Consider the following 25,680-nt stretch of genomic DNA (forward strand, 5'->3'; position numbering starts at 1 on the left):
CCATCCCACCCTTAATGGTCTCCCGACATCCCCCTCCACGGTTACAACCATCCCCCTCCTTTCGAGACACGACCCCCACCCCAGGCCCCTATCTCACCGGCCCCCGCACCCTCCCCTCGCCAGAAAAAGTCTCATCCCCCACCCACCCCACGCCACTATGTTTTTCTTCCCCTCCCCTACTCCCCCCCTCTACTTCTCCCACATTGGTGAGTCTCTCTCTCTCTTTCCCCTCCTCTTTTCTTCTTCCCCCCTTCCACAGGATAATCCACGATGCCCAAGTCCCCCACCCCCATTTAGGTCCGCACCCCGCCCCCTTTGAACCGGCACACGCAGCTGGCGAGGAGGCACGCCTCTCAAGCCCTCCTCCTACTCTCTCTTTCTCCCTATCTCTCTCTCTCTCTCTCTCTCTACACTCCCTCTCGAGGTCCCCAGCACACAGTCGTCTCGTCAGTCCCCAACCGTGAGTTTTAGCGTGCGGCGGACGGTCAGGACGCTAAAGAATATTTACCCGAGAGTTGTCAGAGGAGAAAAGAGTCGTGGAAGTATACCGATCACTCGTCTTGATCTTCGGTATACGCCGAGTACCAGTGCGGGAGTGTTGTTTGGAGAGATCAGCCGAGCACGAGTCCTTTTTAACGGAGGAGGTTCGTGCCCAGAGGAAGGAGTTTGAGGAGTCTGCAAGAGTCGTTCGTTGTACGTGAGCCGAGCCATGTCCACCACGGACGTTGCAACGGAGAACGGAGGTCGGAGGACCAGCGTGGGAAGGAAGAGCAGTGTCGGCATCGAGGAAAAGGTCTGTTTTTGTCCCGCTCGCTGTCTTGCTTATCTCTTTCTCTGTTCACCCTTTTGTATCTTACGTTCGGGGGGCAGGGCAACCCCTGACGCGTCAGGCAGGTCGTTGAAAGGTCGAAAGCTCACGAGAGGGCGTGGAACATTACCATGGGCTTACTTACTTGACCCAACGATGCTCTTTTTCATTCGAATTGGTCGATTGATTTTTAATGCTTGTTGACACTTCTTTCTAGTCGATCATCATTGTTGGGGTCTTCATTAAAAACCTGACATTTCGCGTGTCATTGAATGGAGTCCAGTTGACCATCAGGTACATGTTGTAAAAATGTATAACTCCCATCTTCAAAGATGGCGAAGCTTCAAAGTAATTTTCTGAGCATGGAGAGAAATTTCGCCACAGTCACCAAAATTTACACTAGTTTTACATCTTCTAGTACAATTACAACTTGGAGGATGATCATTTTTTTCATTTGACTTTGGGTTTAGATGAACCTTTCCTTCGCACGAACTTGATTGATTGCTCATGATCTCCGGAAATTTAATGCTATTGTTTGGTCAGTTATGTAAACAAAATACGCGAGTTTGTAGAGTTTATCGGCAGGATTACAATGTGCTGGGAATAGCAAATGACTCCAACTAATAGGAAGGATTATGCTCGGGACTAGACCGCAAAATTTTCCTCAGCAGTGGAGAAACTTTCGTAGTTTTGTTTCCTTTTGCACTGCATGCTGCCTATCAGTTTTTCTTCTTCTTGCTTGACACTATTTTTAGCTTCTACTTATCGCTTGTAAAGGATAATGCAACGAAATTACATTCAGACAAAATATCCGTTTTTGGCTATTCGGAACAGGGGTGCCTCTCCCCCTAATGACAATTGCGCATGACTCCCTCATACAAAAACCCCCCCTCCGACGCCGGGCCGGTATAAGCAATACATTCCAAAAATTACCCCAATTTTTTTACAACCCCATAAAATTTCATTCTACGGCGCATATAGCGCTATTAATCTCCCTTAGGACAGCTATTATTGAGAAGAAAAAGGTAATGACTTCAAGTATTCTTATCTGTTAATCATTATTAACATGCATTCGCTGCAATATGAGTCATTAATATCGAAGCTGACATGCCGGAGGTGGAACATCCAAATCCATAAGCCTTTGCTCTCTCGAGTCTTGTGTGCGTTTCTCTGGAGTGTGCAGGCGTTGAAATTTTACGTTACTTAATGGCTGTATACACCCTCGCACTACATGTAGGTGTCTATTGTGTGTTTTGGTAGCGTTATGGAAGCGTTATCTCGATTACCGATCATGTTCATGCCCCACGTTGTTGACAGCTACCTGCCGAATCGTCTCGAGCACAATAACCGCTGGCGCCCTCTGGGAATGGGAGAAAGGGGGATGTTCAAATGGAGCAATTCGGCCGAATGAGCTCCCTTCATATCGTCTCTCGTACATTTCACCCGGAATTTTCGCGTGGGCAGCGACACGGCTTTCATTGTCGGGCCGGCGTAGAATGGAGAACGGCATTCCTCTTCCGGTTTTCATGCGGTGGTTATCTCAAGTCGTGCTGACGTCCTGAAAGTAACTGGGAATTCGACTGCAAATGAATTTTTAAAAAGTCCTTATGGACCTATTTTGTCTATTAAACGAGCTATAATTTGACCCTTCAGTAAATGAGGAATGAGTGGATGATATTAATTGCTCATTTATCGGAAATGAACTCGTTAAGCCTTCAAAACGGGAAAGTTATGAATCTGTTTGACCACGCTTCCTCTGCCAATCACCTTCTAATTGTCAGCAGGGTATCATTTTGATGTCCATGCAGAAAATGCACGGGGACGAGTGTGTACTGTCAAAGCCTCTTAACTAATACTGTGAAATCAGTGTTTTAATCACAGTCAAACAATGCGTTACTCGGTGAAATGTACGTGATAAGGTACGTATTCGCCTTTCGTTTGGTTTAATAGTCTTTTTGATATAAAAAATTTCATTATTATCGCATTTCCGTGTTAATAATCATTTGCAAGTATGGTACGAAAAACAATTTACGAGATTACTCGTATTATGACGATTTTTTGATTTTATTACTCGTATTATGATGATTTTTACATCAGAATTTTCCAAACGTATCTGCATCAAGATACATATTCCCGGGCGCGATTTGTCACTGGAAGATTTATTTTTGGTGGCAGTGGATGGATAAGATGGATTAAAAACGGCCCTCGGGTACCAACAGTTGAATCTTCCCCTTCCCTCATGCCCTGAAGCCTCCAGGAGATTCTCAGTGCAAGATGACGCCGTCCGGGTAGTTTAACTGGTTTTCACGCTCTGATCGCGGTGTTTGGACTCAGAACCATCAGGGCGAACGGTTAATAACATGGAGAATTGCTCGCTTATGTGAAAAAATCAAAGGACGATCATTTCAAACTTATTGCTCGGCCAGTTCTACAGTTTTCTGAGGGAGATTATGGACACTTGAAAGCTTTATTAGCTTTGTTACAACTACCAGAATCTGTTCATTACTTGTGACAATGAATGTGATGAGTACGCTGGTATACACAATAACATTAGAATTGATAGATTTTGCGAACATTATCCTTTTTTTGGGCGATAAACAAATAGTTCAATTTCGCGGGTCGCAAAAACACAACTAAGGCATATTTAATGACGTCAGACGCCTTTGAGATTACATGCATGTGAAACCCTTTCGTAACTATTCTAAATAGTCGGCATGGGGGCATGTTGCTCGTTAGTCCCACTTATGAACAGAAGTTAAGGTACTTTCTAATCTAATGAAAGAATCATACTCTTATTCGAACCGCGTTTCATTTGTCAATTATGCGTACGTGCGTGGACAAATTATGTAATGTAGGCGATATTCATGGCATAACGAAGATATTGATGTGATATGTTTTGACGGGAGTCAGTGTCATTCCAGGCAATAAGGACGGTAGAGGGGTCTATAGCGTTTTAAATGCGATCATCAAAGTTATGAGGGACTTGTTTAGTACCTAGATTATCCGCTTGCGATTGGAGCCCTTAGTTGCTGTTGCAGAATGGTTGCAATGTGACTTGCAAGAGGATAGCTTGCGTAGAATATTAAATACATAAAATAATGAATAATTATTATATTCGTTCATAAAAACTGTCGAATTTTCAACGTCATGATATTTATTATTGGTGGTGAAAATTACTGGAGTAGTTTGAAAGAATTGATACAAAATGAACAGCTGATGCATAGATATTTTAGAGTCCTCGCCATCCATTAAGGGAATTTGATGCCCGCTTGATGGCTGGAATCTAATGACTTTTCCAGATTTTATATTTTATTTCAATTGATATAATACGATTAAACAAACTTTTATCTCGCCTCGTCGTTTCGCTGTGAATGCTGACAGAGAAAGTTAATAGTTAGGATATCCTGACCAATAAGGCTATTGTTTACTTCCTTGCTCCTTCAATAACTTTAGTCGATACGCAGGAAGTGTTTTTTGGAAATTTATTTATTGGCTCGTTATTCCACAGTCGATAAAAAATGCTATCTAAAGCCTATCTTCAACACCTTGGCGTTGGAGCGTGAAAGTTTTTAATTCCGTTTTTTTCTCCGACCGCCGACCGGGACTGCTAATGTGACGTTTTTAATGACGGCCTGTCATTTTGTCGCTCTAATGTATACGTCCTGCCAATCATCGTGCCACGAATCCTGGGAGTGATTAATTGGCGACGTGTAACAATCAATTCCGTCTCCTTGTACCTCCATTGTAACCCACAAAAAACTAAACTCGTGGGAAGATGTAACGTCAACTGTAGGGCTTCGTTGATTTTAAATTGCTTTGTTTCCACTAGTTCGAAGAACCGTTGAACAAATCTACGTGAATTGGATTTTCTGCCCCGCTAGTGAAGATATATTTTTGTCGCATATTCGATAAATCTTTGTAGTCCCGGAGGTGCGTCTACCCCTATCTTATGTTTATTGATGTGGCACCAGAAGAGTTCAACCCCAGACGGTTTTTTTTCTCGTTTTGCGATAATATTTTTTGGGTGACTGAAACTTCTATCTTATCTCATTTAAGCTTCTGGTTTATCTTGGAAAATAAACAGTCGTAGCTCTTGGAAAATCCCCAATTTTTAAAAAGAATTTCGTCAATGTAATCTTAGGTATGACTTAATACAACGTATATATGGCAATGTTATGTCGCTGATGTTTTAATTCTAAGAATCATTACGCTAAAAGCGGTATAAATTTAATTCACAGTGGAAATTCTTTTCAATATGTTCTTCTCTATGGTATTGAGTAAAATCTTATTTTTAATTATTATTCCAAAAATTAGGCTTAAATATGCTAAAACTTAGCAAACGTATTTGGAATAATGTTTTTCGGCCGATCACCCATTCTTTGGTAATATTGTTCTTTATTCATTTTATATAATGACTTGCGCATTTTCATTCGATGTTGACAAATTTCGATCTGCATAGGAAGTACTTGAAGCAATTAAGAGCAGTGACAAATAGTTTCTTAATTTCTTATGTATGAAAAAGTATTCGGCTCCTTGGGACATGGAAGTTTTTAGGGCCAAGTTGCCAGTTTCGTTCATACGAGTTTCATGCTCGATTAGGTAGGAATTCCTACGGACGCACATAGCGAATTTTTGGGAGGAAATAGCGACAAAGAAGGACCAAGAAGTAGTTCAAGTTTCATTTTGACGGCTGATGCTGACATTACTAAGTTTTCTCTACTGTTGAACACTTCCGCACTGCCTGAACTAGAATGTTTGAAAGGATGACCCACCCGGAAGATATACTTTGACCTGCTTCGTGTAAGAAAATGGTCAATGTGGAGGGCGGGCGATCATTTGCCGACTTAAGAAAAGGATACGCGTTTTGATTTATTTTCAGTCTCTACCGGACTAGCGTGCGAGTAAGTTGTATTATAGAAGGTATTATTCCCCTCTTCTGGATATTGTGTATTTTTGATAGACAAAAATGTGTAGCGATGCATATTTATTTCTTCTCTCTAGCAATGCCGGTAGAGATGTTTGTGGTTTTTCATCGTGTGGTACAAAAATATTTTGGTCAAGTATGAAAGACACATGATACCGTCCGAACTACAAGTGGCAAAAATTTGACGCTTTTATTGTTCAATTCATACAAAAACCATCTTTACCATTTATCTGTTGTTGTATTTATGCATTTTCACCATTTTAACATCTATTCATTACTGAATGCAGTAATTCGTTTTTAAATTTACCCAATTTATTCCTGCAATTTTAAAAGGCTGGGGTAGTTTGTCAGTATAAATATATAAATTGTTGTGTATAAATTTAGTATAAAATTAGCATAAAATGTAAGGCAGTTATTGCGTCATTTCAATTGGATCTCTTAAAGATCGATCAACTTGCTTTCCCCGTGGGGGACATGATGTAAAGTGTCAACAATCACTTGTGTACGACACTACATACCGCCAACCTGCAATTTACATGAATTAGAAATTCAATACGTCTCCAAAACGCGTGCAATATGCTTGTAACCATGAAGGATGGAAATGGAAGTATATATATGGGATAAACAGGCATGGGAAAAAGAAATTAGAAAACATTCGGCGGATTTTATGTAATTCCGTAATTATGATATAATTCCGTGCCTGTCGCGTTAACGTCAAAGTCATTCAATTGTAAACATTACCTGCAACACTAGCATAACCGTCACTTGTGCTGAAGATTTTGAGTACGTGTGGGCTAAATTGGGCTTAAATATAAGTAATTTCTGAGAAAATTTCGGGTCGGACTCTCTGTTGGCGACGCGAGTGGCGACTTCAGTAAACCCATTTATGGTTGACAACGCATATTTAGAATGACTGGAGAATACTCCATTTAAATTTTTCGAATCGTGGTTTTACCATTGAAATCATCCCTGGTCTGAACGATTGATGACGACTTGATTAATCTATGTGCCTAATGAGTCCACTGTGATATCGTCCACCGGCTGTCTCCCGGAATGATTCTCGCTCCGTGCGGAAGCTCACGTGTATCGAGTGCGCCGGGCAACTCCCCTCTCGCCGCGTGGCCTGATTCGTGACTCGATTCGCCTCCCCCAAACGTGATTCCGAAACCTCTTCTTCGCCGCCGGTGCATACGAGTCGTTCTCCTCCTTTCACGAGAAGAAAATGTGTATGCATCCCGGTGCCGGGAGGAGAAAGTGGCGATCTCTCGCTGATGATCGATACACTCGCGCGTCCGTTCCGATGCCCGCGGTGGCTGCTGCTGGCTGCTGCTGCTTCTTCGTCGCCTCTGATTTTGTGAGCGCTAATCTATCGTTCGACTGATTTATTTTTTCATGACTTATTGCATGTAATAAAAACTGGATATACTTTCTGTTAGATGCTCATTTGTATGTTCCTTATGTTTTACCATAGAGGCGGAAATGTTACAAGATTCATTTACGTTTATCTCCATGGATTGAGATCAAGGAATAAAATACCAGTTCCGATACCAAATAATGAGGTTTCCAAGAGATACTACAAATGTTGCGCCCCGATGATTTAAAACCACTTGCCGCTACAAATTGCATCATTGAAGTCAATTGGAATATTTATACGAGATGTTAAAATATGTTTACCATAAGCAATATTGAATATTATTTGTATTCTGTTGTGTCATGAGTGTACGTATTACATAGCCTTACTCTAATTCTGTTGCTATTACTATTTCTGTATGGTATGGTGCCACACTCCTGAGTTTAAAATTTTTTTTTGCACAAAAATTTTCATTCATAGCTCCTTTTCTGTTTCACATGGAATTTTTTTACTGAATACTCTGCTGTCAGAGTATTCAGTATCAAAGATATCATGACTCTCATAATAACATAGAGCTGTTGTAACAGTATACTGTCGCCAGCCGGTTAAATTTTGTTTTTTTGTTGGTACATCCACCGCATGTATTTGTTTTCATTCCTCGGGGGTGCATGTATTCCGATTTTGATTAATGTTTTGTAAGTCAAAGTAACATAGGTAGTGGAAGTGGAATATAAATAATAAAAAAGAAAACGTTAGCTATCATCTTCAAAATTTATGCATGACGAAGAAGATCACGAAGACGATAACGAAGATGAAGTCACAATAATTATTTTATCCGAGTTAAAATTCTTATACTGATGTATTGAAATCGGCTGACTCAATGTACTCAGAATATTTCAAGATGCCATAGTAAGTTTTTAGTGTTTAGTAAGTCTCGGAAAAGGGAAAAATGCGATCGGAGAGTGGGAGTGATTCCTATGCTTAACTATGAGGTTCAGAGGAATGTCACCGTGTGATTAAATTTTCACCACGCCATAGTTTGATGTTTGGTTTCTTAAGCCAAAAAAACCTAAAAAGACTTTTAAGTTTTTATTTCCTATGCAAACATTAATGTATTCGTTATATCGTCATTGTCATAACGTTTTCTTTTTCTTTTTAGGATTGTGAGGAGATTGAGCATAATTATTAATTTTACATGCCTTAGATGAGGTGGCTGGGAAGTTAGTGGACGGAGAAGCTGTGTAAATGTTATCGAATGATAGCTAAATTTGATTTCCATCAGCTGTTCCGGAGAATTTGATGGGATTAATGAGAAGAACAGAACCATGGTTTAAAAAAAGACCCATTTTATTTTTTTTGTCAGCATCATCATTTTAATGTTATTCAGCATCATTGAAAAAATAATATTACTTATTTTAATTAATATTTTTTTCATAACTGATCAATATTATATTTCTGAAGTTATGCGTCCTATTTGTTTACTTTGGTTATCCTGCTAAGAGTGAATTTCCCATGGGATACAAGTTGATCGCGAGGAGGCTCAGCGGAGCATTTTGTTCACGCTTTGGGATCCCAGTTCATTCATCTCTTGATTACATTACAATGTGGCGGCGATTAGACCGCGTTGATATTCCAATGGCATGATCATGAGTCAGATGGACTGCTATAAACATGAAAGGAGATAGAGACATGGGGAAGTGGACATCAAGGTCATTCTCGAGCTATTTTGGATCCTTCCCTTTGCCTCGCGGACAAAAGATTATGCTAATGAAGCATTTATGTGGTCCTCATAGTTCCTTTTTCTGTGCAGTGATATATGTAACAGTTTTGATTTAATGCCTTTATTATTTTCATTCATCCCTGCTTTGAGTGCCTGTTCTAGGCTCCCTCCTTATTTATCTAAATCGATTCCTTGTCCCCCTGAAGTGGAAATTATCTCTCATCGGAATGGTGAGACTGATATACTTGTTCTTAAAAATAAATATCATGGAATCAGTTATCTGGTGCATGCATACAAAATATAACATCATCTACACTTTTAGGCCTTCCTTCTGATCCGCTACGATTACATTGCAAGTCTGCAAGTACGCATCGGACTTCAATGACTTTAAATTATTTCATTTTATTTTACTATATGTGAGGGCTTTAGATTATACGATTATTCTGCAAGTCTGAAAGTATGAATCAGGATTATAAGGGCGTAAATGATTTCTTCGAATAATCGCGGCAGTGAAACACGAGGAAAATCACACAGGTTTTACTAGCAGAATCTTGCTATTCCAAAAAGTACATCCAAAAAGATCGCAGGCCCCTTGCTCGAACCACAACAAGCGCTCTCATTGCTTCGATATGTGGCGCGCTGAGGATACTTCAGTCTCCGGTGCTATGGTAGCTGTAGCACGTACCCCTACCCGACTCTTATCTCCCCTTCATTCCTTCCCCTTTGCTTCCGAATTTCTTCCCCTTTTCCGAATCTTTCCCTGCGTCCCTTACTCCCCTCCTTAATTCGCAGCCAACTCAATAATGGAGAAGGGTACATCGCCGTCTTTCCTACTGTTGTTACCGCCTACGCCGCGTACCCAAGCGATCGGGGTTGTCCAGGGAAACAGTGTCCCCCATCCCCTCGTCTTCCTGCGCCCCTCCCCTCCACGATGCACTCCAACTCGCGGCACTCCTCGCAAGGAAGCACTCCGACCCATAACAATGCCGTAGAGTAAGGGGCTGGGGGAGAGATATCCCCCCTTCAATGTTGCCAGATCTTTCTTCGTACCATGTTACACCATCTCTACCCCCAGCCGAGAGGCTCACTTGGTCCGCGGGATAGATTATGTGAAGGATGGATGCGCCCTAAGGTCGTCCGATATGCGTTTTTTTCTACATTCTTGTTTGGCCCTTGTAACCCCGTGAAGTTATTTTTTTATTATTTAATCAGACGATTCTGTCCATGGCCCATTTTGGCCCAGGAATCCTAGAAGGCGTAGTTGTGCTAGGGACCGCACCATCAGATTTTTACATACACCCATATCTTGAACGGCGAAATACCCTCTCAGGAGGGACTCGAACCCATGAACTCAGGAACAGCAGGTGAGGAATTTACCGGGGCCGACACCATCGTTGTTGTCCATCACTACTGCCCCGCTTTTTACCATTCTAGGTGTACCAAAAATTTGTATTATTTTGTATTCCTTGAAACGCCATGAAGTAATTGGTGTCGGATTAACATTTATTTAAATGAGTAAAAGCATGACGAATACACGGAATTAGAATGATTAGATAATTACATGGACATGTATTAACGCATTCGGACAAGTGTCTGAATATTAACACGATGCAGTATCCAAAGAAATTGTGTTCGCTCTTGTATTTATATGGCCAGATGAATTTAGTAAGGCTTAGAGAGTATGGGATTGCTTATAGCGGTTTGTAGTCTGACTCGGAAAGCCGAAGATCCATAATTAGGTACATTCCTGGTTCAGCTATTTTTTTCCCATGGAAACAGATGTGAAACGATAACCCCGTTTTTAATTTGTGTGACATCCCCAGAGTGTTTCCAATAGGGTGGTTTTCTATTATTTTTTTATTGCCTAAATCGAAAGATTATTACTCCTGGAGTACGCATTTCACGCTTTTAGATTTTTAAATGACGATATCTATTTTTCGCGATTAAATGAAAAGTGAAAATTTTCAAGCGCGCGAAAATGCGACGGGTAAGTATGAATGCCGGGAAAACTCCCGTGTGACGTCGTTCTGGTTCCCACTGCCGCAAGTGAGGTGACCTAGGGGCGAGGCTCTGAGCGCTGATACGACGCAGGATGCTAGCAGGTAGCAGAGTACCATGCTGGCTGGTAGCGCTTGGCTTAAATAAGGATTATTAATACCTTATCAAACGAGGAAAACTTTCCGACCTAAGCCAGTTTTAATAGGTGATTATTAAGACATGTTACCCTGAGCTCTGTGCCTCATGCATGCATTGGTAACCTCAGACGATGTAAAACTCCTATCTACTCGTGTAGAAACTAGGTCCCTGTGACGTCACGTGGAGTGGCATCGCATGGGCGCCAATCTGGCCTTTTTCAAATGAGGATAAAATTGACCCTTGCCATTCGTCTAAACCGGTATTTCTAAAACCAAATAATTTGTGTATTATGAATACACTAATGGTGGGTAACGAATCGCAATCAATGCCTTTCGTTTTTTTGATGAAGGAAACTACCCTATTCCACTTAAAGTGTTTCTTCCCGTTAATCGCGAAAATATAACCTCATTATGTCATTGTTCATAAAATATTACATCATTGTTCTCACCGAGAATTGAATTAGTATAAATCCGTATAATTCAAATGAAGTCGTAAGAAACACTAACCTTGTTGGAAAAATGAACTTTGTTTTACTCCACCCAATTAATTTTATCAAGAATTCTAAAGATTTCGATCCCTTCATGTTACTGGAAGGGAAAACTATCTTGAGTAGTCAACGTCAGAGTTGATATATACCTACTGCTTTTTTTGGTCGGTAAAATCATTACAGAATTTGTATACCTCCCTAAAGGTTTTCGGAATAATCCATTTCATTTTTGTCTTGCGGTATTAATTAATGTAGGATTCCCTATGCTATTGTAAACTATTCCATTTTCAGTTTCTTGAGTTTTCCCCGTAGTGCACGTCTTCGACCTCGGTTTCGACATAATCTATTCAATTATCACTGTCGACAGGTAGGTCGATTCAGTAATAGTAAAGTAGTAACTACTTTTTAATACCTGTCATAGAGCTACTTGTCGCTTAGTTCCCTAAATTACCGCCGAAAGCTCAATAGTTAACAGGATTGTAACAATGTGTACTCTTACCGTCGTGCCCATACTCGTAACGTAAACTCGGCGACCCTTAAATTTATTAACGCTGCCCTCAGCCGAAATCTCGGTGGACTTTTGGCGAGAAATTCCGCTAATTAAAAAGTCCCTTCGCCTCAAGAAGGTGGCGCTACGGGTTTTAAGAGTGAGGCGAGAGAGAGAGAGGAAAAGATCGATGTAGTGAGAAGGTGAGAGTGTTAGACAAAGGGTTGATGTTTTTCAGGGTCGACACGAGAAAAAAAAAGAAGGGAAGAGATCAGCGCGATTGAAGAATGAACGTCCCTCCTTTCACTCTCACCCAGTCTTTCTCTTTTAACCCTCTTGAAGGTGCGAGCGAAGAGATGATAGCACAAGATATGGCCAGTCAGCGGTCGGAGCAACCATCGCGCTCGATGCCGTGAGACTCAAACGCCCAAGGGCACGTGCAATTTTTATTTCGGGCTGGATTTCCAAGGGGAGAGGCGGAGAAGAAAGGGAGCGAAATGGCTACGAGCCCGAACATCATCTTCTTCTTCTTCGAAACTTTCTTTTATATCCCTCGTTCGTCAATTGTTTTCGCCGCGAGTGAGCGCGAAACCCGGGGATTTTGGTTGAAATATATCGACGTAGCGGAGGTTCCACAGAGAAATCAGTGAATGCCATTATCTTGAACATGTCGGGATATGCGTCTCTTTTACTATCAAACGGAGTACAATACGAATATTTAAACTTTCCATGCCACATCTTCTTGGACACTGTGTTTTAAAATCGTAAAATTACTATTGTATGCTCCATAATTGCTTATCCACTAATGATTTTAGGGCATGTGCATTAAAATAAAAGTATGAATACATTTTTGATTAAAATATGTTTAATTTGGCTAAAAGTGACGTAGGATTCATTGCCACCAAATTATGGTAAAATGAGTCGCTGACAAATTTATTAATTTATTTAGTGGAAAATGTTTAAAATGCTTTCATATATTGACTTTATAGTCGTTACTGCTTATTAGTGGATAATTCTGTATCCGCTTCGGTGTTGACAAATTCTTTAGACATGGGCGATTACTTCAGGGTGTGCTAGAGCTTACAGAGCTTATCCAAAACAATCCTCAATGGCTCTCAAGCTCGTCTTGTATCGCCTAAGTTACGCAGCCGATAATTGCAAACCGGTCTTTCTATCCTTATCATTTTTAGCTGACCACTCTTTCTCACAACTAACGAAATTCCCTCTTAAGGGAGCTCACTATCGCGGCGGAAATCATAATCGAGGAAAGTAAAAGTAGCGATTGGTATGTTATGCTGTTGGAAAACTCAACCTTACACTGAATTTAAAATACGGTCCGTTATTTGTATAGTATGTAGAATATTCTAACAAATGGTTTTGTCTATTTCGCTGTGCTAACATATGTCAAAACTTCCGAGGCATACTCAAGCATTTTCATGATGTAGTCTTTATTGGTAAATAATGTATTGCATGATGCTTACATAAGGCGATAAAGTGCAAATATTTGAGGCTATTACTAAATATAAACCTTTTTGAAGTCGAAAACTCATGAATGTATGATGAAAACTAGGGGAATGCGGTAGTTTTCAACCTTGTTTTCTTTATAGTTCAGTATCCTTCATTTTATCGAATTAAAATCTTCGCGACTTCATAATGTTTGGATTCCGTGCACGATTTTAGTTGTCGCGGCGAAATTTAAGATTTTTCCCACGATTTACAATGGTTTTCCGATCTAACTATTTCGTTCGAAAAATGCAAGCTACAACGAGGGGAAGAACATTCGTATTCTTGAAAATCAAGGAGCCTGACAATCGTAGTCAACGCTAAAATTAACAATGTCCTAAAATGGCTGCCCAAATTCATCCTTGCTGTAGGACACTCTGGAAAATTAAGGTCCACCATTTTACGAAACGAAATGCGAAATAGTCAGCAGCGACGCTTTTCACCGAGATAGTGAGTCCCTTCAACCTCGGAAACTCTCGTTGCGAGTTTTCACCCGTCCGCGCGTCTGTAATCACGCTTCGCTCCGTTCGCAGGAAACGATCAATTACCTCCGGACCAAGCGAAGGCGAAGGGTGGCCCTAGCATCCTTCCTCCCTCTTCCGTCCGTCTTGGTGAAATGCGATTATTTTTTTATTTCGCATCCGCCAGGTGGTGCACAATGCAGCGAGAGGTCACCCCTGTGCCCATCACTATTTCCCATGGGTATAGTTAACTTTTCTCGGAGATTTCTCCCTCGAACAATGAGTGAGCCTGATACAGCCGCTCCGTGTAAGCACATAACATTTTGATGGATATTAACATTAGTGAAAATTTTGGGTTGATTTATTAAAGATGCATTTCAAGTGCGATAATACCAGCTGCCGTACGACGTACCTTAAATTTTAATTATGGTTATTCAATTTGATTGAAATTGAGTCACGGTCAAGAGAGAGAATATTTTGTTTTGTCATAAGCAGGATATCGTAATTATAATGTATGTTTATTAACAAATTCATCTTTATTTATTTGTCACTGTTTTTTTGGTGAGCATTTCGATGCGGCAAATGATTGTGTTCACATTATAGACTAGGTAACTGGCATGTTTTAATTTGCGGTTCACTAATAATCGTAACCTTATAACAGATTCAAAGACTGAATTTGGTTGGACCCATTTGGCAGAATGCTGTTGACCCATGTCATATGACGATTGCCTCATAGATTTGACTCGAGAGAAAATAAAATAACCTCGAATTAATTCGTCATATTGAATGTAAAGCAGTAAAATTTAACTGCTTTTACGACTCCCATCGCTGCGTCGAGTCTCTTGATGTGGTGCGGATCTCCAATATAACTTTCCAAGCGTCTAGTCGGAGAGGAGGAGGAGGTCGCCAACCGGGACTGGGCTGCTGTGTGCCATTTTCCCTTCTTGGGATGCAGACTGGGTTGCACCTCATCGGGTGATCCAAAGGTTGCGCGTGAAGAAACTCCGGCAGTAAACTAAAATATCGTCCATAAGGCCTACCTCATTTCAATATTCCTCCTCTAGGTGGCAAGCCATGTCGATAGATACGAACGATAGTATAAACAGAGATCGTTAACTCAATTTATGTGCAACAATAATTTTTTTTACCCACATCAGTATTATGTATTGAGTGTGATATATTTTATTTTTTGATGTTTTTTTATAAAGTTAGTTATATAATATGTATTTTTTTAAACTTGGCTGCAAATATACAATTTTAAACATATTTAGATTGATACATTTATCTTTGTGTTTTTCTTTTATTTTAAGTTGTTGAATTTGGACTTTTATTGAGTAGGCTGCTTATCGAAAATGAAAGCCATAAGTACGTAAACTGTTCAAGTCCGTTCTTCAAATTTTTGAAGGAAAAAAAAACAATATCTGCCCCCAAATTCTAAGCAACCATAGCCAGCACTTCAACCATATGACACGAAGGAACTATATACACCTTTTAAAATCCATTCATAGAAATAAATTGAAGCAACACATTAGATCCATGATTTTTTGCCTGTACAAAAATCCGTTTCATTCCGAATTCCTGCTTAATATACATGGGCCGTTTTTTGAAGTCGTTGGATTATCTAATCACCTGTCGGCAGTGGACTCTGAGCAACGAAAAACGAACGTCGATAGTGAGTTAGAAATCTTTCCACGGATTTTCCATGCCATCACTTGACAAAAAGTCCTGACGCTTCAATCTCGTGTTAGGTGACGTCATCTTCCCTCTTCCAATATTACTACTCAATACTCAGTACCCTGATGAATTCGGAGGCGGTATTCAGCCAGGTACTTGTGTTGCATTCATCTTGGTAATGTGAGCACAGTGATTGCTGTAGTTAGTGAGGTATTTAGATAGTTGAGGTTAGCTACTTGGGTATCAATTATCTTGTTACTGGATTGTCACCTGGGTACTCAAGTAATGTTGTCCCACTTCACGCGTATGACAATTTTAATACATATATGTGTATATTTCCTTTTCCGCCACCAACATGGTTTTTTTCTGTACTTGGTGATAAGGTGAATTGCAGGTAAACACATTGGTATGACAACAGTATCGATTCAAAGCAGTACCTATGCCTTCTTTAATAAGGAAACGCATTAATTGTAATTTGAATGGGGATTTATAACCGGTTTAGGCGCTGAAATGCCATCACCTTTGACTTTTATTCATTTGGATGGGATGAGATGAAATCGACATTTTTCCCCCTGGGCAACTCAAGTCAAGGTAACCTTTGGGTAAAGTATCGTCTTTAATTAATGTTTTAATCGACTTATGTACCATTCCTAGTCGTCGATAACGTAATTTTTCGAAAGCGGATTTCTTTTTTGACAACTTCTACTAGAATAATAATAATATTTTTACCTTCTTATCGTTCATGATGTTGAGTGCTAGTTTCTGAGGTGCATTAAAACCGACGATCTTCGAAACAGTTCGAGAAATAAAATAAGGAATGGGAATTTCCTTCGGGCCTCAAAATTTATTGTTTCTGAGAATGCTCGTTGGAGTGAAAAACACTGTCCTGTAACTTTCCTTCCTTTGTACTTGGTTATTTTTTTAGTTCCCGGAGTAATGCTTATCTTTATCACCAACTGTCTCAATTTCTTAGATGACAGCATTTTGCTGTCTATAGAGTTTACAATTTCCGCCTTTGCATTCATTTGACGGCAGAAAATTACTAATTTTCTATTTTAAAGTTTTTATTGCTGATTCTATTAGCTACAGAGCCTCGGGTATTCCAAATTATCCGTGCTTCTTCTTTCACCTTTCTAAGATTTTTGGATATTCATAGTACCGTCATTCCATACAAATTACTGTGGCTGTTTCTACTCTATTCTCCCATCCTCCTCGCTCTTGTAAGTGACGTCACACATCATGATTATGATTCATATATCTATATTATTCCGTCATGGCAGCGTGCCGTTGCTGGACACGGAACGCAAGGGTCTAAATACGGCGACTGATCATGGCCAAAAAAAAAAACAAAAATATACCATTACCACAGTGTTGCCTCTTGTAGAAAGAATTTTAGCAGATCTTCCCTATCTCAATTTTTCTCTCTTTGCAAATTGTTACTCTTCAGACTAATGATAATGAATGCTGTTTACATTAAATTTACTCCAAAGCATACAATTCCCGTTATTGTATTTTAAAAAAAATGACGACTTTGCTTAATTCACACGCACAAATTCATTCATTCTACAAGATACATTGATACTTCAACCAAAACTCATTACTTATTAAAATTTTGCTAATAATCAGCGAAATGAGCACCACTCTGGGGTAGTTGATAATGATTGCTATGGTGACAGGTCCCTTTCGTCATATTATAACTCCCACATCCGTGTTCAAGGGGTGTATTACAAGGGGATGCATACAGGAGACCCAATTCCATCCCACAGAAGGCTGATTTATGTTGCCACTTCGTTCGCATTTTAATCGGCTTTCAAAAATATTCGCGGCGTGGTGACGAGTGCAATGCGATCCATTTTTTCCCAATATTTTGCAGTATGTCTTTGCAAACACGGGGAATAGCATTGAAGAGTTATAAACTTGATAAATCACACCATCATGTGTGTAAATTTCGGCTGATACACCTAATCATTCCTTATTTCCTCGTGAAACTCGGATCAATTTGTCAGTCACCGACACGAGTGGCGACTTCTGTAAACCCATTTAAATGCGCGGTGGGTGACAATCAAGGAGGTTGTGAATATCTGGAGGCGCTGTTTCCGAGTTTTTAGCGTGGTCAAAGTTCCGCCATCTTGGTTTGATAATTTTTGGACTTACAATTCGTCTCAGGCTGATATTTTGATGTGGCTAAGTTGTGTACTGAAAATGCGCTACAATGAGTGAAAAATGCTTCTAAAAGCACTAGTATTTTGCCCTTGGTTGTAATTGGATTTTTCCCATCATTCGCGATACCTCTATTAATGTATTCACTCTGTGTCTGTTAGCAGCTGTATTTTCGGGGATATCCATAAAATATTCTTTATTACGGTAATTTTTAGGTTTCCGTTGACTATAATAAAATTATATTCCAGTCTAGTTTACTAGTTTACTCTCGTAAAATTTTATTTCCAGCGGAGTTGGTTGTTTGAGTCATAACTTCGCGAAGCCTACCTATGAAGTACGAAAAAAAGGTTTAAATTGTGCGTTCCATAGTTTATTTTAATGTATTGGCGAGTTATGACCAAAAATTTCACGAAATAGTAAGCATTGACCCCAATGGGATTGTCAATGTTTTGGTTAAAAGTGGGCGTGGTTTTTCCTAACCATGAACCCCCATTCCGGTCATACTTCGCTCAACGCTCGAAAGCAGTGGCGCCCCCTCCAGATATTTACTACCTCCTTGGTGACAATACATATAGAGACCGGCTTGAGGTTTTCGTTTTGTAATATTCGTGGTGTCTTCATTGCATCATTATGACTGATAGCAGAGAGCCTGAGAGTGAGAATAGGTATATATTTAAAAAAAAACGTAAACAAGTCGATTTCTGAGTCCGGAGTAGAGAGGGAAGCGTGGCCAATAGGGCAGTGGCATCATTCCGTCGCACTCGAGACTGAATTTGCGCAGTCCGCTTTGAAGCATTTCTATGTTTTCCGCTTGCCCCATTCGACGCTCCCTACACGTTCCGCTGAAATCGCGACGCAGAGCCGTTGCCAATTACCGCCGCCTGCCTCGGAATATTTGCGTGCAATTGGCACGCTATTCTCTCTCCCGTAGTGGGCGCTGGAGCGCAGTAGTTCGGGATTTAAGCGTCGATCCCGGAAACCGTAAAAGTGGTCTTCGGTTTGAGTCCCCTCGCTTCTTACAGACGCATCCTCCGTGTTTAAAATCACGTAAGGTTGCCTTCCCGTGGAGGGGTGGGCGGAGGCATATTTTTGTCGCAGATAGAATAGGTCGTTTCGGTTCGGGGTGGTTTTTCTGGCGAGAAAAGTTCCTTTCTCCTCCCTCTCCGGTCTTTGCCCTCATGTCGAATCGGGACTACTCTCCGGCATGACTGTTATTAGCTAGAATATTCATACCGTGAATTTATGGTAAAAATTCTCCAAAGGTACGGTTAACTATCATTTGAACTGCTTCAATATCTTTCATAAGGTTGTCTTTCATATTTTTTACACCCTGCAACAGGGTGTTTTCCTTATGATTTTGGTAAAAAGCGGAAAAGACTGTGGCGGCTCTGCTCGCAGTCAATGTTTTGTTAAGAGTATTGACACGAAAAGATTTCAAAGGTGTAAAACGTCAGTCGTATTTAGGTGAAGTCCTATTCTGTAAGGCCCCTAATTTTTTTATCCCCATATAACCTTAATTACTTTAATAGATGATTCGAAAATTTACAATTTAATGAACCGTTTTGCACACGATGTAATGATAGGGTAGTTTCCTTCATTAAAAAAACGAAAGGCATTGATTGCGATTCGTTACCCACCATTAGTGTATTCATAATATACAAATTATTTGGTTTTAGAAATACCGGTTTAGACGAATGGCAAGGGTCAATTTTATCCTCATTTGAAAAAGGCCAGATTGGCGCCCATGCGATGCCACTCCACGTGACGTCACAGGGACCTAGTTTCTATACGAGTAGATAGGAGATGCATGAGGCACATAGGTCAGGGAAACATGTCTTAATAATCACCTACTAAAACTGGCCAAGGTTGGAAATTTTTCCTCGTTTGATAAGGTATTAAAAATCCTTATTTAAGCCAAGTGCTACCAGCTAGCATGGTACTCTGCTACCTGCTAGCATCCTGCGTCGTATCAGCGCTCAGAGCCTCGCCCCAAGGTCACCTCACTTGCGGCAGCGGGAACCAGTACGTCGTCACACGGGAGTTTCCCCGGCATTCATACTTAGCCGTCGCGTTTTCGCGCGCTTGAAAATTTTCACTTTTCATTTAATCGCGAAAAATAGATATAGTCATTTAAAAATCTAAAAGCGTGAAATACGTTCTCCAGAAGTAATAATCTTTCGATATAGGTAATAAAAAATAATAGGAAACCACCCTATTGTGCAACCCGGCGGGAGTAGATAATCAGGCAACCGAAATAGACACTGCTCTAATTCTAAAACATTTAGTTTCTAGATATGTTACATAGTACCTCATGTAAAACGGCTAAAAAAGTCAGAGTTCGAATTCGAGATTACACATTCGACGTTTATTTGGCGACATCTTATTTTCCTAATGGCGTGAGTGAACTTGTGTTTTTTTGGCTGCTCGTTTATCTTTCATGGCCGAACCTCTCGAATTGCTTCGAACTTATTTGGAATTCCCTCAGGTAGTATTTTATATAGCTTTACACATATTTAGAGCATTTTAAATCTCAAAAAACCGCAAGCTATCTAGGGATTGTTTAGGTTTTGAAAAAGAAATGTCCGACACTTCCGTTCTTAATAGCCGTGACGGATAAGTTACGAGAAGGGATAGACATGTGGTTTCAAAATTTTTGCGATATCATGCGTAACTCGCGAGAAAACTCGTTGAGAGCTCGACCGTGAATCAGCAACTTCCACTCGTGACGAGTGATCTCTCGAGACGTCTGCTGCGGCGGCAGCATCTCAATCGTCAATGTCATCCTCGCGGATATCGCTCTCTTTTCGCTTTCCGAGGCGGTATCTCTCAAATTTTAATCGCCGTTCCTTTTTTTTAATCGTTATCCCCTCTGTTTCAAGGACACGCACTCATTTCAGATACGCCCCATGACCTTAATGGTGCTTGTGATACTCCCAACTCATTTCCACCACGCAAATCAGTATCATTTCCCTCGAGTTCTCATTTCCCTGTAATTTTTTTCTTTAATATGTTTTCATAGACGACCGTTACTGAAAAATTTGAAGCATCAAGTCGCGTGGCTTTTGACTTTTACCCATGTGTATGCAGATTTTCACTAGTACCTATTGGTAAAAGGTAGTTTTTCCGTCATGAGAAATTCTTGTCATGACGAATTTTATGAAAAAAAGATTTTATGAAAGCTATGAAAAAGAAAAATGAGAACGGAGACTACAGAAATGGTCGATTTCCTTAATCGGTGCACATTTATGTTTAGTCTTAACAAAAGGAAAGATTTAAACATGATATCGTGATTTGAAAAATACTAACATTATTAACGGTGTCCGGCGATATCTTGTGGAAATGTTTATTCTCATCAAAATTACCAGTATAATATTTTATGACTAGCATGAACGAGTCGGAGACATCCTGCTTATGGATCTCCCCTTTCTCTTTTAATATCATTATTTACTAATTTTTTGACTAATAAGCTGTCCAATACCCGCATTTTTACCGATCACGTGGTTTCATAAAACAGTCTCTAAAGCACATCTCTCTCATCGTTAGCTCTTGCTACTATTTTTGTTGAGCAATTCATTACATTCTATATCTACATTCAATTACATTACATACCATTCTAAAATAAATTTTCGTCTGAACCAAAAAATATTGCAGGGGAACACTAAGTCAAGCAACCCTCTTCTACCACTCCGTGAGAACTTCTGTTTGCACCCAACTCGTCCCCTCCTATTCATGAACCCCTTCTCTCGTGATATCCTACCTCTTCCCCCTGTGATAATAATCCTTGATTCCTCAATCCTCACCGGACAACAACGTGGAGAGATTCTCCAAGACGGATGTCGCGACGTGAGGACAAGTTGTTTTAGTTTTTATTTCCCCCGTGGCATTCCGGAAGCCGCACCGGCATTACTTTTCCGGGATTTACCGCTTGACAAGGTCATATAGGGCGAGCACGTGCTCGGCTTCCGTCGCCTAGCAGCGAGGCGTGTTTGGATTTTCGATCATCCAGCGGTCACCATTTCCGTTTCGCACCGAGTAATCACAGAAGCGAAAAGGCCTCATATTCATTTCATGGAAGAGGTGGCGTTATGTTATCGATCGTAATTCCGCAAAGACATTGCAGGCTGAACGTAAAGATAACGGTGATGATAGCTCATTGTGAATGGAATTTTGTTTTGAATAGTTGTTTTGCAATCGTAGGCTTCGCGAAAGTTTGTTGTTCGTTTGGAGTGCGAGTTATGTTTTGTTCGCGGGATATTTAGGCTCAACACCTATTGATTAGTATCGTTGGTAATGTCTTTTTAATCGGTTCGTGGAAATGACATAGTTGGGGGAGCATTAAAAGGAGTTGGGAACTATTGCCTCAACCTTTCACGTGTTTTTTTTATTGAAAATATTTTTTGGACTGCTCAGTTAAATTTGTCGATACTCTCCGCTTGTCTCATTCACAGCTAAAAACATCTATCCCTAATGGCAGGTAACACGCAGTGAAAAGCCAAAATTTTAACGTATTATGACGAAAAGGCATTTGAACTTTTCTTCGAAGAATGAACTGTTATTTAGCTGTCAATATATTGTTTTTTTTTAATCGCTATGAGATATTTCTGTGCGTTTTCCGTTAAAATTCATCTTCTTAGATCCTTTTTGCGAAATATTTTGAAGTAAGTACAGAAAGTTATTGCAGCCAGTTATTACGTAACTTTGGGGCTGGGAACACCGGTGATTTAGCCAAGTCAGCTATGTTTTATTAATGATATTGATTTTTTTCGTTTAGTGAGATTTTGTAATCGCCCAATGTAACACTGAATCGTAATCCTTATTTCTATTCTCCACCGTGATATTTACACGGTTATTTAATATGGTTTGTGATACAAGAATTCTTGAATTGAAGTGTTGCTTATAATGCAAATTCGCTTTTGTATGACTTTTTATTATTCTTACCAAGTCTTGATCTTTCTAGAATGTGTTATTTTCTAGGTTTGATGCGCGTTGTATTAAGGTCGCTAGTCTTCTCCCTAGCGTGCCACTCGTTGCTTTGTGATGTGAATTAGAAAGCTCAGGTGTTTGAAACCTGTTATATCGACACGTTTTTCATCGTTACTGAAGAGTGTGTGTGAGATGCATGGCACTGTAGACAAGTTCATGACTCAATTACTCCCTTGCGATCGTGCGGAAGTCAACAATGAAATGCTCTAGGCCGTATAATTTTTCTGTTTTAACGTTTGCAAGTAGGGTAGTAGTTTTTACCCTAAATTTGCGGTATAATTTTGTGCTTTATAATTTAACTCTCAAACAATGGAATTTGGTTGTAGTGAGTCTTAGCAGCCTGGTCACTGTATATCACAATCAGTCGTTGGCAAGGTCATTTTCCCCCCGAAATAATTAACATATGGAGTTCTGCGATGGGTATAGGTTTCGAGATGAATCATCCCAATTTTACGTAAATATCATATAGTGCTATAGATAGAAGGTCGATAATCTACGAGGGTATCGACTTATTAGTATAACTGGACTATATATTATTTGTTAATATTAAAGAAGAAATTAGCTTGACAGCTACTATTAACAATACTTTATTTGAAAAAATGTTCATTCTGGTTATTATTAGCGCTTGCTAACTCATGTGGGCTGAGAAATAAGCGGCTTTTGCTACGGTGATTATATTATCATCTTAACGCTAGCCAATCTTAGCTGTAGCTATCCCTTTTCGTCGAAAGAGCTGGAATTATCGCCAAGGTTTTAAATTGCGGGAAATGCTGTAGTTATTTTATATCCTTTTCGGGAATTATCATTCACTCTCTCCTGATAATGGGAGCAGTTCATCTGACAGCCTGAGCGTGGGCTAAGGGCAATACCATTTAAGATAGGGTCCAGTGGGAGCTTGGCCCCCAACTTAAATGGTAATTATCCGAAAAAAAGTTCGAAACCTGAACATTCAAGTGCAATGAACACAAAAATATCAGAAGTTTAAATAAGTTCTTCTCTTAAATACTTCTTAAAATGCGGTTTTCAGAGGCCAATTAAAAACATCTTCCTCGAAAACTTTGGGGCTATGGAATATCCCCCGTTTCACTAGGGGATTTACATAGCCCCTAAACCCCGGCAACATAGCTGTCCCACCCAACAAAAAACTCTTAACTTCGCCCATGGGCTAGAGTTTCTTGCCCCATTTCATGAGCATCGCATGCAATCCTGGTGGTGCCGGTGGCTGCGAGGGGTTGTGCATATGGCTTTGATCGCTCACCCTCTCCGGAAGCGAAGAGTGAGGCGCGTACGCGATACGGGAAAAGTGAGGACTTCAGTGGCTTCCGTGTCCACTCGACCGTGCGGCGGAGTCTTCGAGTACGAAGACCTCCATTTCATTTCATAGGACTCATGGTTTCTATCAATCCAGTGGTGATGACAAAATCGATTTCAAGATTATTCGCATAATTACTAATGCTAATAATAGAGCTCCTAGCAAACCGATTTTTGAAAATCTAGAAATATTACCTCTTCCTTGCATATACATTCTTGAAACAGTGTCTCTTATTAACAAAAATCAAGACATGTTTATTAAAAATTGTGACCTTCATAGTCATAATAAGAGAAGCCAAAATGCATTCCGTGTAAGTCAGCACAGAGTAAATAAAACGATTAAAGGGGAAGATCATCAGGGAAAACTTATGTAAAATCAATTGCCTACCTATATTAAAAATATCAAAAGTTCCTTTAAATTCAAGTGTGCCGTGAAAAAACTACTTTCATGTTAATTATTCTATAGTGTAGATGATTTTCTAATGAAAATTTATTTAAATGTGTAATTGAAATGTGTTAATCCAAAAATATTGTAAATTGTATGTATAGTATTTTTCAGGATGTTTTGATATTGTGCATAATGTTTTTTATTTATATGAAGTGTAAAACATGTAATATATTGACAAAGCCATGCATAATTCATATGCTTATGGTGACTGAATAAATTGATTAAACCGAGAATTTGGTTTTATTAATAAAAGATTGAGGACTTCGAGATCGAGCCATGATCTTCGAGCTTTGATTAAAACTCGATTTTTTAACTTCGATCTTGACCATTTCGTTTGATCTCAGCAGCGTCACAACCGGAATATCATAACATCATCCGTTCCATGTGAAATACTTTTCACTTGGGCCGCTAAAATTGGAATGCCAAGACCTCGATCATAAAGGAAGCATCTGAGTCAGTCGATCTTTCGTAAAAATTTTATTGGGACCTAAGCTTAGCTAAGACCTAACCTTCTATGCGGTGATACCAAAACTTTAATGTGCGTGCATTTATAAATTTTTACTACTAATAATTTAAGCTAGTATTGTAAGTAGATTTTTTCTGCCACTAAAATGTTTATTTTGAGTGTTTTTTCGAATGATTGGTAAACATTTTTTTTACAAACTGTTACTCGTTAGGAACCGTCGATTTTTCGATCTTTTGGTTCAAATTTCGGTTTTTGTTAAAAAGTCGAGCTTTTTATGTCGATTAAAAATCGATTGCACGAAAAATCGATTTGTTTACATTGATCGATGTACAACCGAGGTGTCGTTATGTCTTTCTAGATCCACCCCTACTACTCACGTCTTGGTATTCTTCCGGAGACTTTTCCTTCGATTTTAACCTACATTTTCACCTCTCGAAAAACTAAAAAGAGCGCAAAGTTGCAGCCAAAATCAAGCGTCTACGCTAAGGACTCCTCAGTATTGTCCCATTGCTCATCCCCTTCGAGAATGCCGTCCGATATGTAGAATTTGGGGGCGTGGCTTCTCTTCACGACAACTTTTGCATGTAGGAAATCCCATTTGTGGATGTGTGCCGGTCGAGGAATTCCAAGCCGAGAGGGAATGTGCAGGTTTAGGGCTCCGCTCATCGGGGAGAGTAAGGGGGGGGATTGAAAATGTAGGGAGGAGGTGCGGGAGAGGAGGGAAGGGTGACGGAGCGAAAATAGAATGGTGGAGAGAAACG

At 39.9% G+C, this 25,680-nt stretch overlaps 1 protein-coding gene across 4 annotated transcripts in view; it reads left to right on the forward strand.

Annotated features, from left to right (window-relative positions):
• The first annotated feature begins 403 nt into the window (after nt 1-403).
• Nucleotides 404-25,680, forward strand: part of LOC124155721 (uncharacterized protein ZK1073.1) — a 382,687-nt gene continuing 357,410 nt past the window's right edge. For 2 of the 4 annotated variants that reach the window (XM_046529778.1, XM_046529777.1), the window contains exon 1: nt 408-793. In XM_046529778.1, the coding sequence (XP_046385734.1) occupies nt 710-793 (84 nt within the window). In that variant the 5' untranslated portion in view covers nt 408-709. Of the gene's footprint in view, nt 794-25,680 lie in introns of all 4 variants that reach the window. The other 2 variants (XM_046529775.1, XM_046529779.1) reach the window with 2 other exon arrangements.

The sequence above is a fragment of the Ischnura elegans genome, chromosome 3 (genome assembly GCF_921293095.1).
Source record: "Ischnura elegans chromosome 3, ioIscEleg1.1, whole genome shotgun sequence".
NCBI classification, from domain to species: domain Eukaryota; kingdom Metazoa; phylum Arthropoda; class Insecta; order Odonata; family Coenagrionidae; genus Ischnura; species Ischnura elegans.